The sequence below is a fragment of the Pholcus phalangioides genome, unplaced genomic scaffold (assembly GCF_987345545.1).
Source record: "Pholcus phalangioides strain wild (caught in Gottingen) unplaced genomic scaffold, Ppha-v1.0 ptg000031l_1, whole genome shotgun sequence".
Taxonomy (NCBI): domain Eukaryota; kingdom Metazoa; phylum Arthropoda; class Arachnida; order Araneae; family Pholcidae; genus Pholcus; species Pholcus phalangioides.
The window spans coordinates 2,227,992-2,243,134 of NW_028301621.1; the positions used below are offsets into that span (position 1 = coordinate 2,227,992).

The window sequence follows — 15,143 nt, forward strand, 5'->3', positions numbered from 1 at the left end:
GGACAAATAGCCAATGATCCTAAGGTTTCAAAAATTTTGTTATCATACTTCGAAGGTTTTTTTTATCATTCATTGGACATTTTCCAATCTTCTTCCAAGTCTGATATTTCCATAGAGCAGTTACTGTGGAATTGCTGTTTTGGTAAAACAATTTGACCAAGAAAGCACGATCTCGTAAACTTATCATTGTGAGCAGCAACCACATTGAGAAACCAAGATCTCTGCGAATGGTTCTAGGTTTTACAACAGCTGCCGTATGTGTGTGTGACATCACATAAATTTACATGTTTACAAAGTGAAACGCCCTTGGTGGCTACTAGCACAACTAATTCCCCCCCCCCCCCTGAAACAAATTCCCATCACTTCATGAAGTCCTCCACGAAATTTCCCACTTTTTCTGATGGCTGGTTTTGCCTGTAGGCTATTTTAAAGTAGAGTCTTTCAATTATGGATGCCCTGTATTTATCACAGAGGTGAGGAATGTTATCCATAACTTAGAACCAAATAAATCACTGGGCAGTGATGGGTTACTGAATGAATGATAAATTTCCGAGATAATTTTGAAAAAAATTCTTCCGCTTTGTAACAATGTGATACCATCTGGTGCTGGCCCAGCCGATTGGATTACTTCGGAGAAAAGTAATCCACTTATTTTCAAAAAAAGGAATAGGGACATCCCTGCAAATTACAGATTGGTTTCACTTCTGAATTTAATAGAGATCTTCTCAATTCTTGCTAAGAAACTTGATTAATGGGCTAATCAGAGAAAAATACTACTGTAAAAACCAAAATGCCTTCAGAAAAGGAAGACGATGTCTATATCACACACATTTTCACATTAAATGCTTTTGTACAATTACACACATGCCACAAAAATGGAAAACTTTATACATATTTTATTGATTTGTCCCAGGCAATCAATTCTAGACTGCTCTTTGCTGTAGAGTAAACTCCAGAAACTGGGATTAAGTACAAAAATTCTGCCAATTTTCTGCAATCTTTGGCAATGCCAAAGCCAGGATAAGAATAATAGAAGGACTCTCAAATCACATTAGTATAACTAATGGATTACAGGGAGATCTATGATCTCCACTAACTTTTGCCTTATTCCTAGCAGATCTAGATGACACCTTCAATCCTGAAACCACAGGTGTTTCCATTGATCACAAAAATGAATTACATAGTCCCATTTATGTGGATGATATTGTACTTTTTTTTCAGAACATTCAATATCCCTTCACAAAAAAATGATAGACTCGATGTATATATGTGACAAACATAAATGACTTGTAAATCTCAATAAAACGAAAATTATGATCTTTAAAAAGACAGAAAAACAGCATGCAGCCATCACTTCACAAGGAAGTGACAGGGTATAGAAATTTTAAATGAATATAACTATCTTGTTCAAATTTTCCCCACCACTGGCATATTTCGGGAAAAAAGTGTCATCGTACCATAGCTGAAGTCAAAATTGCTATGGGAAAAGTTATCTAAATCAAACCCAGTAATGTGTCTATACCCACATGAATGAATGAATGCCAGAACTTTGCCACTGGACTTATCCCGGTGCCAAGGTCTCTTCCAGCCCAGCTTCGTGGCAGAGTTCGGAACACTTCATTTTGAGGCAAAAAGAAAAAAAACAAGCACACAGCATTTTTACAATATGTTTACCCGAGACAATTGGGTACTGTTGCGATTAACAAATTTTGTGGTGATAACAGATAAGAGGGGGGTTGGGAATTGAAGAAAAGTTCTGGGGTTTCGTTAAGAATGAATGCACATATTAGAACGAAGGTGTATTTTGAAAGCAATTGGGGGGGGGGGGAGGGGCCATGCTAACTCATTTTTTGTTACCTTACACTTTTTTTATTACATACATAGGATACAACAACAAAACAAAAATTGTATTATATAATATAAAATATCCATCGGAGCGAGTCATCTCACTTAACACCTTGTTGGTAAGCAAATAGGTTTGACTGGCCTCATTAACTTGTGGGCTAGAAGCCAGCATCGGTTTTATTGGGTTGAATTCACTCGTTCTGGTGGATCTATACAGAATAAAAATATCATGTATGGGGGGAATATATACAATTAGGGGCCATCCGTGCCATCTCATTCGGTGAGTAACATGAATACAACAATATGAGTATGCATGTGTGTAGTGGACATGAAATGCATAAAGAACTAATATAGAAAGAGATAAATATATAACTGCCAGGGCGAGTCGTCTCGCTATACACCTATTTTTGTGAGCAATGTTGGATTAGTTCAAAGGGGGGATTGTCTGAACAGAGCCATAGCTAAAGACTAGCTTCAGTCTAGTTGTTTTGGTTGAGACACTGACTGGTCACATTTATAGAAAAAATGAATATATATAAAATAAAAGCTACATGTAATGATTATTGAAACCATTCAGGTGAGCTGAATGGAGGATACTAGTGGTTGCCACATTTACATCATTGCAACGGGAATGCCATAAAAATTCTTGTTCAGGTACCTTTAGTACATACTACATCTTGTTGATGTAATGGTAATATGTTAGTAGTGGCAGTCATGATTTTTGTTGTTGTTTTATCTATTTTTACTGTTCCCCCACCCCTTTATTTTTGCAAAAGTTAAAAACATTATTTTATAAATCTGGTGGACAGATTTTTTTTGTTAGCGTGTATATATTTGACAAGGCTTGTAATCCTTGCTGCTGTGTTTTAGTTTTTGATGATTTGAGTGAACCATTGTTTTATATTGTTTTTGGAATATTTGCATGTGTGTAGATGCTTTGTAAATTTGCACTCTAAAGCATAGTGAACTGGATTACCCATCATACCGGAGGCACATCTGTTCTGTTTGTGTAGATATTTAGGGAATGGGTAGTGTCCTGTTCGTCTATACCCACAGCCTTCGAACACTTTGATTCCTTGGTGAGCTCAGTCATAACATGCTTCTCCAATTTTGGCCTTAGAAAGTATTCCAAATATTGAAAAGGCACAGAATAATTTTTTACAAAACATTTTTGCTCACACACAACTTCTAGATATCGCCCCAGATACATGTCAAAACTGGAATTGACCAGATGCTCAATATCAATTGCCATTCTTAACTGTCTTCTAAAAATCAATTATAAAGCTCTAATCCGACGCCCTCCTTTAAATAATAGCCACAAATGGAGAGACCTACAGCATTTTAAAATTTCTCCAAATAATCGGACTCTCATATATATTGGGACCTTCAAATCACACCAAGCCCACTGGTTGTCTGGAGGTATTTAAACATTACAATCCAGGGCAATGTTATATTAGTTTATCGTTCAACAAAATATGCATATTGCAATCAACTATTCCATGACCTCACGATGGAAAACTTCCTTTGCTGTAATGATTATACTTCCGTTTCAGTGGAAGCAATTGATCTTTCAAATGCTGACTGGGAAAAAATTCCTGTGCACCTCCAACGGATACGTAATACTCGACCCAGACAAAAAATTACCCAAATTGTAATAATGCGTCAAATCAAACATTCGATCTATTCCATATGCTTATGGAATACCTGTTAATCAATCTACAACTTACTTAATATTTAAGTTTTTCCTTCAAACCCAACACTAACCGGCAAAATTTTATACCTGAGATAACAAAGTTCTTAGAGCTTGAAATGAGAGAGAGAGAGAAACCTTTACTTTTTTGTAATGGCATGATTAAACTTCTAAATTGAGGTGCAACCAGGCTGGTAGAAGAAAATATATAATTCTGAATGCTGCTACAAATAAATTTTGTTAACTAAATTCCTTTACTCTGAAAAACTCTCCAGGCATATTTGTCAATGTATGTCAATACCCAATATACATATTCCTAATTTGTTACATGTATGTCATTTATTATCTATGTGATTCCCAACTTGTTCGCTGTATTTTTGCCAAGAGCACAAGTTTGGTCTCATGAGCGAAATAAAATGATTGATTGCTAGGCACCACTAGATACTAGTACAAGAATACATTTTGCATATAATATATATATATATATATATATATCAGTTCCTTAATAAAAATTATTTACAAATAGAATAAACACATATACAAAGACCACAACAGGCACACTACTCAATGAGATGGCTGAAAAAAGATGCCCATACAAATACCCATATAAAATATAACTAAACTACAGTAATCCAAAGTATATATTATGAAATAATCACAGAATCAACTCTGATTATTGATCTTCATCAAGAGACAAAAAATATACATAAGCTCTAAAAAAGTATGAAAATTAACCTCAGCGCATAGTTTCAGAAGTTCATTGTGGGTCCTCAACCAGTCCACAATAGTTTTTAAGGTCCCTATGAAAGTTGATTGTAACAACACCTCTGCGATTTTTTCAGGCTGCAGTAAATTGCTGGAGCAACTGAAAAAAAAACAACTGTTATTGAAGTTATTACACATTAGCATCCAGTTACAAAAATTATGAGAAAACAAAAAGAAAGGTTTTTTAAAATTTTTTAACACTAAACAAAAAATAAATTATTGAAAAAGAAAAAATATATATTTTCTTTTTCAGAATTACAATATCTTTTAAATTATAATCATTTATATTGACAAATATTATTTTGCGTATACTATGTTGTATACATTTGTACGTATACTATGCAAATACTTTTTGTGAACTACAAGATCAGTATTTTACTATTAAATTGGAACTAATTACCAAAATTTAAGTCAGAATTTAGTTATTGAGGGGTTTGACCGTATCCTGTTTACCAATAGGGGGAGTGGTATTGTGAACAGCCTGAAGAAAAAATTGGTTTTATAAATTCTGAGGAAAATACGTACACATGCATTTCCAACTGTGATGAGTACTGTACTTGTGACAGCATAATAAATAATTTTTCAACTAAGACATACCCATTAGGAAGATGCCGTTCTATGTTTTTACAAGAATTACTTGTTGTACTACTCAAAGTCTCTTTTTTCAGCTCTTCTTTACCTGGATGATTATCAACATTATTTATGTACACATCAACTCTGAAATTTTCACTTGAAGATTTCCTAACAAGGATAAAAAAAATGAATTGTTAGTTTATAACAAGCGAAATGCAATTTCATGAACAAAGATGAATTTATAGTATTTCAATCAAAATTAAGATTTAAATGAAAAAATATTCAGAAATTCAGCCTACACCACTGGTTTTTAATCAGGTGTGTGAGAAGGCAATATTAGGAGGATGAGATGGAAATTTTTCTACAATATAAGTTATTGATTCCACATATAAATATCATTCAAAGGGATGCAAGAATGCAATTTTAAGCCCACTGGGGTGGCATAACTCACATTAGCATAATGCTGGAAAAAAAAGTTAAATTTATTCCCTATTCTTTACACCAAGTAAAATTAGATTAAATTTATATTATAAAAATTTATTTTCTCTCTGTGCTTATGTTCTCGATACCAATCAACACAATCTGATCGACCAACCTTTGCATATTTATATACAGTGACACTTGATATTAAGCTACTCTGCAGACCAAGGAGAAAAAAATCTGTAGAAAGATTATGAGGCAGCAGTTTAACATAAAGAGTATAGACATTTCCAAACAACATTTGAAAAAATATTGTTGTAGAGGAATTTATCATTATATTGAATATAGCTGTAGCATGGTTTCACTGTATATATATTAAACAAGACTCGACCAGAATGATAGACTATTTTCAGTTTTTTGAAACTGGACAAATTTTGAAAATGATCAAAAACTGTCTAGCAAAAATGTTTCTTCTGCTTTAACAATGACTTTTGGAACGTTTACTTTGATCGTAATGGTTTCTAAGGTATTTCAAGGAGTTTTATCACTTTACAATCATTCATCACTTTTTCCATCTTTAATGTTCTGGATACAGAAAAAGCCTAGGCAGTGCCAAGTATTGCTGCTAGTCGCTATAAATGAAAAAAGAAAAAAAAAGCCAGATAGCTCACCCCTCATTTTCCATATATTTTGCTTCTACTGTAAGATCTTCATGCTCACTTAAGGTATCACTGCTGCAACTTCCAGTCTGACTAACATCAGAATTAAGTATATCATTTTCTTCATCTGACCCATCAGCTAACTCCAGAACCTCCACTGCAAATATCATTGTTAAATTAATGTTAAAAGCAAAGGGCTTGTTTTCATGAGAAACTACAGCTTTTTTATTAATTTCAAAATGTTCTATAGTGCAGACATGCCATCACTGGCTCAAAGCTTGTCAGTAGTGATAAATTTTTTTTTGGGGGGGGGGGGCAGAATAACACAATCATAGTACAATTAAAAAAAAAATTCTCAAAAAATTTTAAAAATAATTTAATTGAAAGTCATTAAGCAAGTCATACAGCATCTCATTGGCACTGAAACCTAGAAGGCTCAGGACACATGAGCCGCCCCCCCCCTCCCAAAACAACTTACAGAGTCCCTTAATGATTCATGAATATTCAATGTAATCCCAAACTGCATACGATACGCCCTTGTGGGCCATATATACAGACATCTAGCAACCCTAGACCCCTCCCCCCCATCTTAATATTAGAGCTCCTACGGCACCTATGATGAAACATTCTTTCCGACACAAGTTCCGTGAGCTCGACCATGCAAACGAAGCTGGGTCCAGACCCATCATGCTGAACCATTCAAAAACCTGTTTTTAGCCCACAGCGTAGGTGGTTTTGATGGAAAACGTTTTTGTGCATTTGGGCACCTAGTAGAACAGCGGGTTTAGACCCGACTTTACAGATTGCCTTAAGCGCACAAACAAAACAGATCAGCTCCGAGTTTGTCTTTTTTCGAACTCTTCCGCATGCGTATATGAATTCATTGTTATGGTAAAGATCGATGCAATTTAAAAAAATAAGTGAAACACCGCAAGAAACTCAAAGACCCTATTTTTTTAAAAATCTATTTCCATAGTATAGAGAGTCTCTCGTACCTCCGTAGTTTATTGCGGCTGACCATAGAAACTACAGACAATCCGTTAGCAGTTGGCAAATCTGACCGTAGCATCTTTGATATATAATCAGATCCAATTATAACAAAGTCGGAAAAACAAGGAAACTAGTTTTGTCTGTACCAGCTTAGCTTGAAAAATTGAATTCAAGCAAAATAAAACATTTCACATGTATAACACACGTTTTTAAGTAATCTGAGCACTCTTAAAATGAATAGATGAAAATATATTTTAATAATGATTAAAAAGATAAAAGCATGTGTGAATCATTACTTTTTTCCCTTGATATTTTTGTGGACTTAGAACATTTTGCATTTAAATCATTTTTGCCAAATATCATGTGCAAAATGTATATAATGGCTTTTCTTTTAGTAAGAGCACCAACACTGGAAAAGTTTCTCATCCCATTTTTTGAACCATTTAAAAAGAAAATAACAAACTTCAAGAAGTTTTTTTTTTTGATACCTCTCACTTTCTTTTTCTGTTTTTTGCTTTCAACCAACTGTATAGATACAACTTTTGAAACAACAAGAAGCGCTTTGCACTTTGGCATTTTCAAAATTAATTGACACACAATGAAACCACCACAACCAATGTCCAAATTGAGCTTGAAAGTGGCAAATGTGTGCTAAAGGTGGTTTGGAGGTAAGATTCTTGGAAATAAATAACTCCAATCCTTTCTTTTAAATGAGGTTTTCTACAAGCAATAAGATTTAACAGAGAAAAGTAGTAGAAAAAATGTGAAATAGGATTTTACAGTATCCCAAAGAGCCCTACTAGAATGACTTTCAAGGAAAGAAAGGAGACATTTTATCACTAGAAGAAAATTAAGTTTACAGATAAGATTACAAAGAAATTCACGACAATTCCATGTTTATAAATCAGTTCAAAATTTGTTATAGGCATACTTTGCTGAAATTAGTGTTTGTTATAAGTAATAAAAATACAATCATTATATTGAGAGGCATCATCATCATCATCAGATGCCACCAAGTTTGAGTTGTTGGTATCTCTTCCGAATCAGCATTGTTAAAAACCAGAAAATACACTTGTGAGCATGTATTAGTTTCACAAATTTATGATTTATTAATAAAATCCAGTTTGGTGTAGTACATGAGTATTAGGGCAAATCAAAAAATCGAAATGTGGATAAAAGAATCGGCTTGGGGTGCAAAAGTTGCCTTTTAAGCATACTAGCATGAATGCAAAATTTTTTAAATTTCAATTGATTTCTTCCGGTGCCCCAAGACACTTAAATATTTGCCAAAAATCTATTTTTATGCAAATTTTGAATTAAAAAAAATGAGTTAAATAATCGATTTCACAGGGAAAATAGTATAGGCAGAAAATGAAAAATCATTTATTGTTTATTACTGAATGTATAAAATTATTCAATAAAGTAAAAGTTGGAAGGAATGGTGAAAATATTCATGCCATACCCAAGCAGTTGAAAGATGCATTTGCCTAGTGTCTGAGGCGTCGGAAAGTGTGTGTGGAGGAGACACAGCTTAATATTGAATAGGATAAAATTCAAGAAGCCGTATAAAACATTTTAATACCAAAAAGCATTACAACATTTAGAAATATGTAAATCTTCAAATTAATACAATTAAAAAAGCTATTATATAAGTTCAATTTTTATAAGTTTTATGATTTATTGCTTTGATTTTTAAATTTATACTTCATGTATTATAAAATTATTATTTATAAGTTTATACTTTAATACCTGTTTACAGTTTGGTAATACGCCACGAGATGGCGTTGTGTTCACATTTTTTTAATATATTTTTTCTTTAATTTTCGTATGTGGATGTTTGGTCCTCGGCGCCAAGTGTGTCCAAATAAGTGTTGTTGTTACCGCCGTTCGAGAAGCATGACTGCTAAATTTTGCATCTGATCAATTCGGAATTAAATAAAGTTTTGTTTTTTCGTTTAAACCGGGAATTCCATTCTTTCGCAGACGCGAACAGAACATTTTTTGGGGGCTCGTCCGGGATCCGAATCTGAATCAGATCATCTTGCCTGAAAATGCCGACTCAGACGGAAATCATCAAGCTACGAGGACGAGAAAAGGCCGCTCTGACTCGCATTGCCAGTTTCGCAGAGTCGCTGGAGGACTCTACATCAACGGAAGCAGTCCTGGTGAGACTAGAACGGATTGAAGATGCCTTCAAAAGGTTCATTGAGTATGACCAAGCCCTTCCAGATGAGGTATCAGAGATGGGAGAAGTCGAAGATCAGTATTTCGACGTCAAATCGAAGCTGAACCGATTCATCAATGCCAAGAAGATGGTGGAGGCGTCGGACTCCAACTACGCATCCCAAGTGCAAAACTCTGTCACTGGGTCAAGTGGGTTCAAACTCCCGAAGCTGAACATGCCCGCGTTCAGCGGAGAATACATGGAATGGCTCAGCTTCAAGGACATGTATCTAGGAGTTGTGCACAATAACGAAACTCTCAGCCCAATACAGAAGTTTCATTATTTGAAAGGACTCCTCGAGAAAGCTCCAGCCGATGTCATCCGCCACATTCCGATCTCGGAGGCTAGCTATCAAGAAGCTTGGGGAAGGCTGGTGGAGCGTTACGACAAGAAAAAGCAAATAGCCAGCTCGCTGGTTTCTACTTTCTTGAATCAGCCCAGGGTCACCAGTGTGAAATCTAACTTACGATGTATAGCCGACACTTCCGAACAAGTCGTCCGGGGCTTGAAAACTCTTGGTGATGGGGCCGTCAACCCAGACGTATGGTTGATACATCTGCTGCTCGAAAAGGTTGACGCCGATACTCGCCGAATGTGGTTCGAGAGGACCGTCGACAAAGACTTTCCAACGTTCCAGAGCTTCATCGATTTCCTCAACGAGAGATCATCGGCTATCGAGGATACGGCAGTCGATTCCGCATCTGAAGTGAAACCCAAAGGTACGTCTAGCACTGCATCTAGATTGTCTGACGTGAAGTGTCCAAAATGTAACGGTAACCATCCCGTCGCGAATTGTATTAGTTACAAAAATCTGAGTGTCGCGGCACGCAAGGATTTTGTGCGGAATAAAAATCTTTGTTTTAATTGCTTGTCAAAAAAGCACTTGAGCAAGAAGTGCTGCTCTCAGTTTTCATGTCGAATATGCAACGCGAGACATCATTCCAGTCTCCACGAGCAAATGCATTCAAACTATGCTAGTGCTTCGGTGTCGCGTGATGAGCCAGCTGTCAAGTGCACTGGAAATTCTTCGGAAAGACCACCTGAACTATCTCTCAACGCTGCACAGGGAAACATTGCCTTGTTGCCCACTGCAGTTGCATCGGTCCGTGATGCCTGGGGTCGTTATCAAAGTGTCAGAATCCTACTTGATTCTGGTTCTCAGGCTACATTCATTTCTCAATCAACTGCCCAGAGGCTTGGCCTTAAGATATCATCTTGTGTTCGTGTCCCAGTAGCTGGATTGGCATCTTTTCAGCCGACTACTACTCAAGGAACTGTCAGTTTGTGCATAACATCAAAATACGATCAACGCGAAATGTTCAACATGGATGCTTTTGTGCTAAAGAGATTGACTGCTCCTCAACCATCCTCGGTGATCAAGTTCAAAGATCGCGACATGCTTGATGGTCTAAACCTGGCGGATCCAACATTTTCTACTCCAAGTGACATTGATTTAATCATAGGAGCTGATCACTTCTTCTCGATAATTCTTCCTGGTCAGGTGATGAATGCAAACAAGGAGCCCATTGCCCAAAATTCGAGATTGGGATGGATCGTTACTGGCAAAATCAACAATGCCTCTTCGGTTGTTGGATTGACAGTGATAAATCTCAGCATGAATGACGAACTGAAACAGTTTTGGGAGATCGAATCAATTCCTTGTGAAAAGGTTCCTGAACTAACTCCTGAGGAGGAATTCTGTGAAAAGCATTTCAAGGAAAATGTCTTGATCAACGAGAATGGACGTTTTGTTGTGAAGCTTCCAATCTGCAAACCTGATGTAAAATTGGGAAATTCTTAGGACTCTGCATTCTCGCGTCTGCAGTCGATGCAAAGAAAATTCAAGCACGACCCAGAATTGTCAATGGAATGCAGATCGTTTATGCAAGAATACGCGGCTTTGGGTCACATGCGATTGGCTGATGATGACTGCTCGATGATCCCAGATGATCAGAAATTTTTTCTCCCTCACCATGCTGTACATAAGCATTCCAGTTCAACCACAAAGTTGAGAGTCGTTTTCGACGGATCATGTGCTAGTAAGAATTCAGTCTCATTGAATTCCATTCTTGGTGTTGGTCCTAAACTACAACGTGATATATTTGAAATATTGCTGACCTTTCGAGTGCATAAAATTGCATTTTCGGCAGACATTGCAAAAATGTACAGACAGATACTTGTGTCTCCTTCTGATCAATCATACCAACGTATTTTATGGCGTGACAATTCCTCTGATCCTATCGCTGTGTACAAATTACAAACTGTCACCTACGGTTTGTCTTCCTCGTCGTTCCTGGCTACTAGATGCTTGAAGCAAATAAGCATTGACAGTCAAGGCAATAATCCAGATGCAGCAAAAATCATTTCTAATGACTTCTACGTAGATGATTTGCTATCCGGTGCGGATACTGCGGAAGATGCCAAGCGGTTGTGCTCACAAGTGTCTTCGTTACTTCGAATCAGAGGTTTTGAGCTTCGTAAGTGGAGATCGAATTCGCAATCACTTCTAAAGGAGCTGGATGCAGCTTGTGATGACCACAATATTGCAATTGACAGCAATGAACAGTCCAAGGTATTGGGATTGAACTGGAACTCTGTGGATGATGCCTTTTTCTTCACACCATGTTTGAACATTGATGTTCCCTTGACGAAACGCAAAGTCCTCTCTAGATCTGCTCAGATATTCGATCCAATGGGATTAATTTCCCCATGTATAGTATGGATCAAAATATTCTACCAAAAGTTGTGGGTGGTGAAATGTGATTGGGATGATCCATTACCCGATGTTCTAACTAAGGAATGGCTTGAGTTTCAAGCTCATTTTAATGCAATAAATGTGCTAAAGGTGCCTCGTTGTGTATCGACGTCAGAGGGTCCGATATCATTACATGGATTTTGTGATTCCTCTGCTCAAGCTTATGCGGCTGTAATTTATTACTGTCAAGAAAATTCTGGGAATACTAAGGTCACTCTGTTTGTGTCAAAGACTAAGGTAGCGCCTGTGAAACAGCTGTCAATTCCAAAACTTGAACTCTGTGGTGCATTCCTGCTGGCTCAGCTATTCAAATCTGTGCTGAAATTTATCAAGATACCAGACATTCAAGTTTTTGTATGGACTGATTCTAGAGTGGTCTTGTCCTGGTTGTCGTCACATCCACGAAGATGGAAAACCTTTGTCGCCAACCGGACTTCAGAGATTCTCGATACGCTACCAGTAAGTGTATGGAATCACGTCACATCAAAGGACAACCCAGCTGATCTTGCGTCTCGAGGAATCAGTCCTGAGCTGCTGCAAGAATGTGAACTCTGGTGGCATGGACCACCATTTCTCCGTGATCCATCTGCAACCTGGCCTAAGACAAATGATGAATTGCTGAAATCATCGCCTATGCCTGAAGAAAGACTGGATCCAATATACTCATACGCAACATCGATCAACGACACTCTGAGTGAATTATTTGAAAAATATTCATCTCTGTCCAAAATCATTCGTATCGTTGCATACTGTTTCAGATTTTTGTCAGAATGCATCGGGACAAAACCCACTGACAGCAACACCGCGAAACCCACTGTGAAACCATTGCAGTTGTCTGAGATAGAACGTGTAAAGAAGGTGATCATTCGGTGGGTTCAAGACTGTTCCTTCAACGATGAGATAAATTGCATTCGTAACGGAAAACCATTGAACTATAAAAGCATTCTTGGATCACTGAATCCATTTATCGATAAAGATGGTGTTTTACGGGCAGGAGGCAGGATTCAACGATCAAAATTGACCTATGGAGCCAAACACCCGATCATTCTGCCAAAAGATCATCCAATTAGTCTGCTTATTATTCGTGAATCTCACATTGCGAATCTGCATGCTGGTCCGACGCTTCTATCCAACATCCTGAAGCAATCGTATTGGATTACTGGAGCTAAGAGGATAATTCATAGAGTTATTCACAAGTGCATTGTGTGTTTCCGGTACCGTTGCAAATCAACCTCTCAGCTGATGGCTGATTTACCAGGTCCTCGAGTCACCATGAGCAGACCATTCACGAACTGTGGTGTAGATTTTGCTGGCCCTATCGAGATAAAGCTTCATAAGGGTCGTGGATCCAAATTCGCGAAGGGATACATTGCTCTTTTCATATGCTTGGCAACTAAGGTTGTACACCTAGAAATTGTGAGTGATCTCTCATCGGATTCTTTCATTGCGGCCTTAAAGAGATTAAATGCGCGACGTGGCGCGCCATTGAATATACAAATACAAATACAAATACAACACCACAACAGGCAAAATGCCCAACGAGGTGGCTGATAAAAAGATGCCCATAAAAATATGGATGTCATATATTTAAAAAAAAAACAGCAACCCAATTAAAAATGCAATTAACACAAATTATAAACAATATATACACATGATAAAATATTATACAATGCCCATAAAGAATACTTATGGTTGTCTTATTCTAAGAATGGATAGCTTCTGGATTTACCCCAACATGTTTATCGTATTTCTTTTTAAACGTGTCGTTTGTGTTACAATTTACTACCTCCGGGGGTAAGCTATTCCATTTATTAACAACCCTATTGGAGAAAAATTCCCTGCGACACCATAACCTTACATTGTCCCTCACCAATCGATACTGGTGTCCCCTTGTAAAAGCAGTCGATTGGCGGTGTACTAAAAGTTCATGGTCCATCCTATCCATCCCATTGAAAATTTTGAACACTTCGATCATATCTCCTCGACACCTGCGTTCATCCAATGTAAACATATTCAAAAAATGACGTCTTTCTTCATAACTCAAGCCCTGTGTGCCAATAAGGACACGCGTAGCTCTTCTCTGCACCCCTTCAACCAAGTCTATGTCCCTCTGTAGGTATGGTCTCCAAAACCTTACAGCATACTCCAGTCCAGGACGAACTAAGCCTCGAAAAAGCGGAAGAATGACTTTAGGAGAACGCGAAGAGACCTTTTTGAAAATGAGACCAAGCATTCTATTCGCTTTTTTGACAACCGCTGAACAATGTTCAGAAAACTTAAGTCGCTCGTCAATGAGAATTCCCAAATCGGTGACTCTAGTTGCATCCGGGATAGTGACACCATTCAACTCGTAAGAGAACCGTGGGTTGTTCGAACCAAAATGAGCGACCATGCACTTATCTACGCTAAACGTCATGCTCCATTCATTTGCCCATGCTGCAATCTTGTTTAAGTTGGTCTGGAGCAACTCCCTATCGCTTTCATTCCCGATTACCCCCATTAGCTTCACATCATCTGCGAATTTGCTAGTAATTCCATCGATACCCTGATCGAGTTTATCGATAAAAAGTGAAAAAAGTATGGGGCCAAGGACACTTCCCTGAGGAACTCCACTTGTGACGTCTGTCCAACCAGAGAATTCCCCGTTCACCATAACTCGTTGCGACCTATCTCTTAACCACGATTCTATCCAATTCAGCAAGTTGCCCCCTATTCCAATCTCGTGTAAACGCTTCAAGAGTTTGCCATGTTGGACCCGATCGAATGCCTTCTGGAAATCAAGGTAAACAACGTCGACATTTTTGCTCTTACCCAAAGCCTTAGTCACGTAATCATAGAAGCAAAGGAGGTTAGTTACACATGACTTCCCCTTCCTGAACCCATGCTGATTATCCGACAATACATTATTCTCGTCTATCCACTTCACAAACTGCCTTTTGATGATAATTTCCAAAATTTTCGAGAGGGAGCTCGTCAAACTCACTGGACGATAATTAGACACCACTTCTCTACTACCCTTCTTAAATATCGGAACAACGTTAGCCAGTTTCCAATCTCTCGGGACGATACCCTCAGCAACACTACTCCTGTATATCTGTGCGACTGGCCCCAACAATTCATTAGCACCTTCCCTGAGAACCCTGGGATAGATATCATCTGGTCCTGGTGCTTTGCTTGCACATACATTTCTTAGAAGATTTAGGACCTCCACGTCTTCCACTT

At 37.6% G+C, this 15,143-nt stretch overlaps 1 protein-coding gene across 1 annotated transcript in view; it reads right to left on the reverse strand.

The window, feature by feature from the left end:
• Window positions 1-15,143, reverse strand: part of Smg5 (Smg5 nonsense mediated mRNA decay factor) — an 84,214-nt gene that overhangs the window by 37,605 nt on the left and 31,466 nt on the right. The window contains exons 13-15 of the mRNA XM_089252789.1: window positions 5,965-6,109; window positions 4,898-5,041; window positions 4,271-4,400 (exon numbers count right to left, since the gene is read on the reverse strand). Coding sequence (XP_089108915.1) covers window positions 4,271-4,400; window positions 4,898-5,041; window positions 5,965-6,109 — 419 coding nt within the window. The remainder of the gene's footprint in view (window positions 1-4,270; window positions 4,401-4,897; window positions 5,042-5,964; window positions 6,110-15,143) is intronic.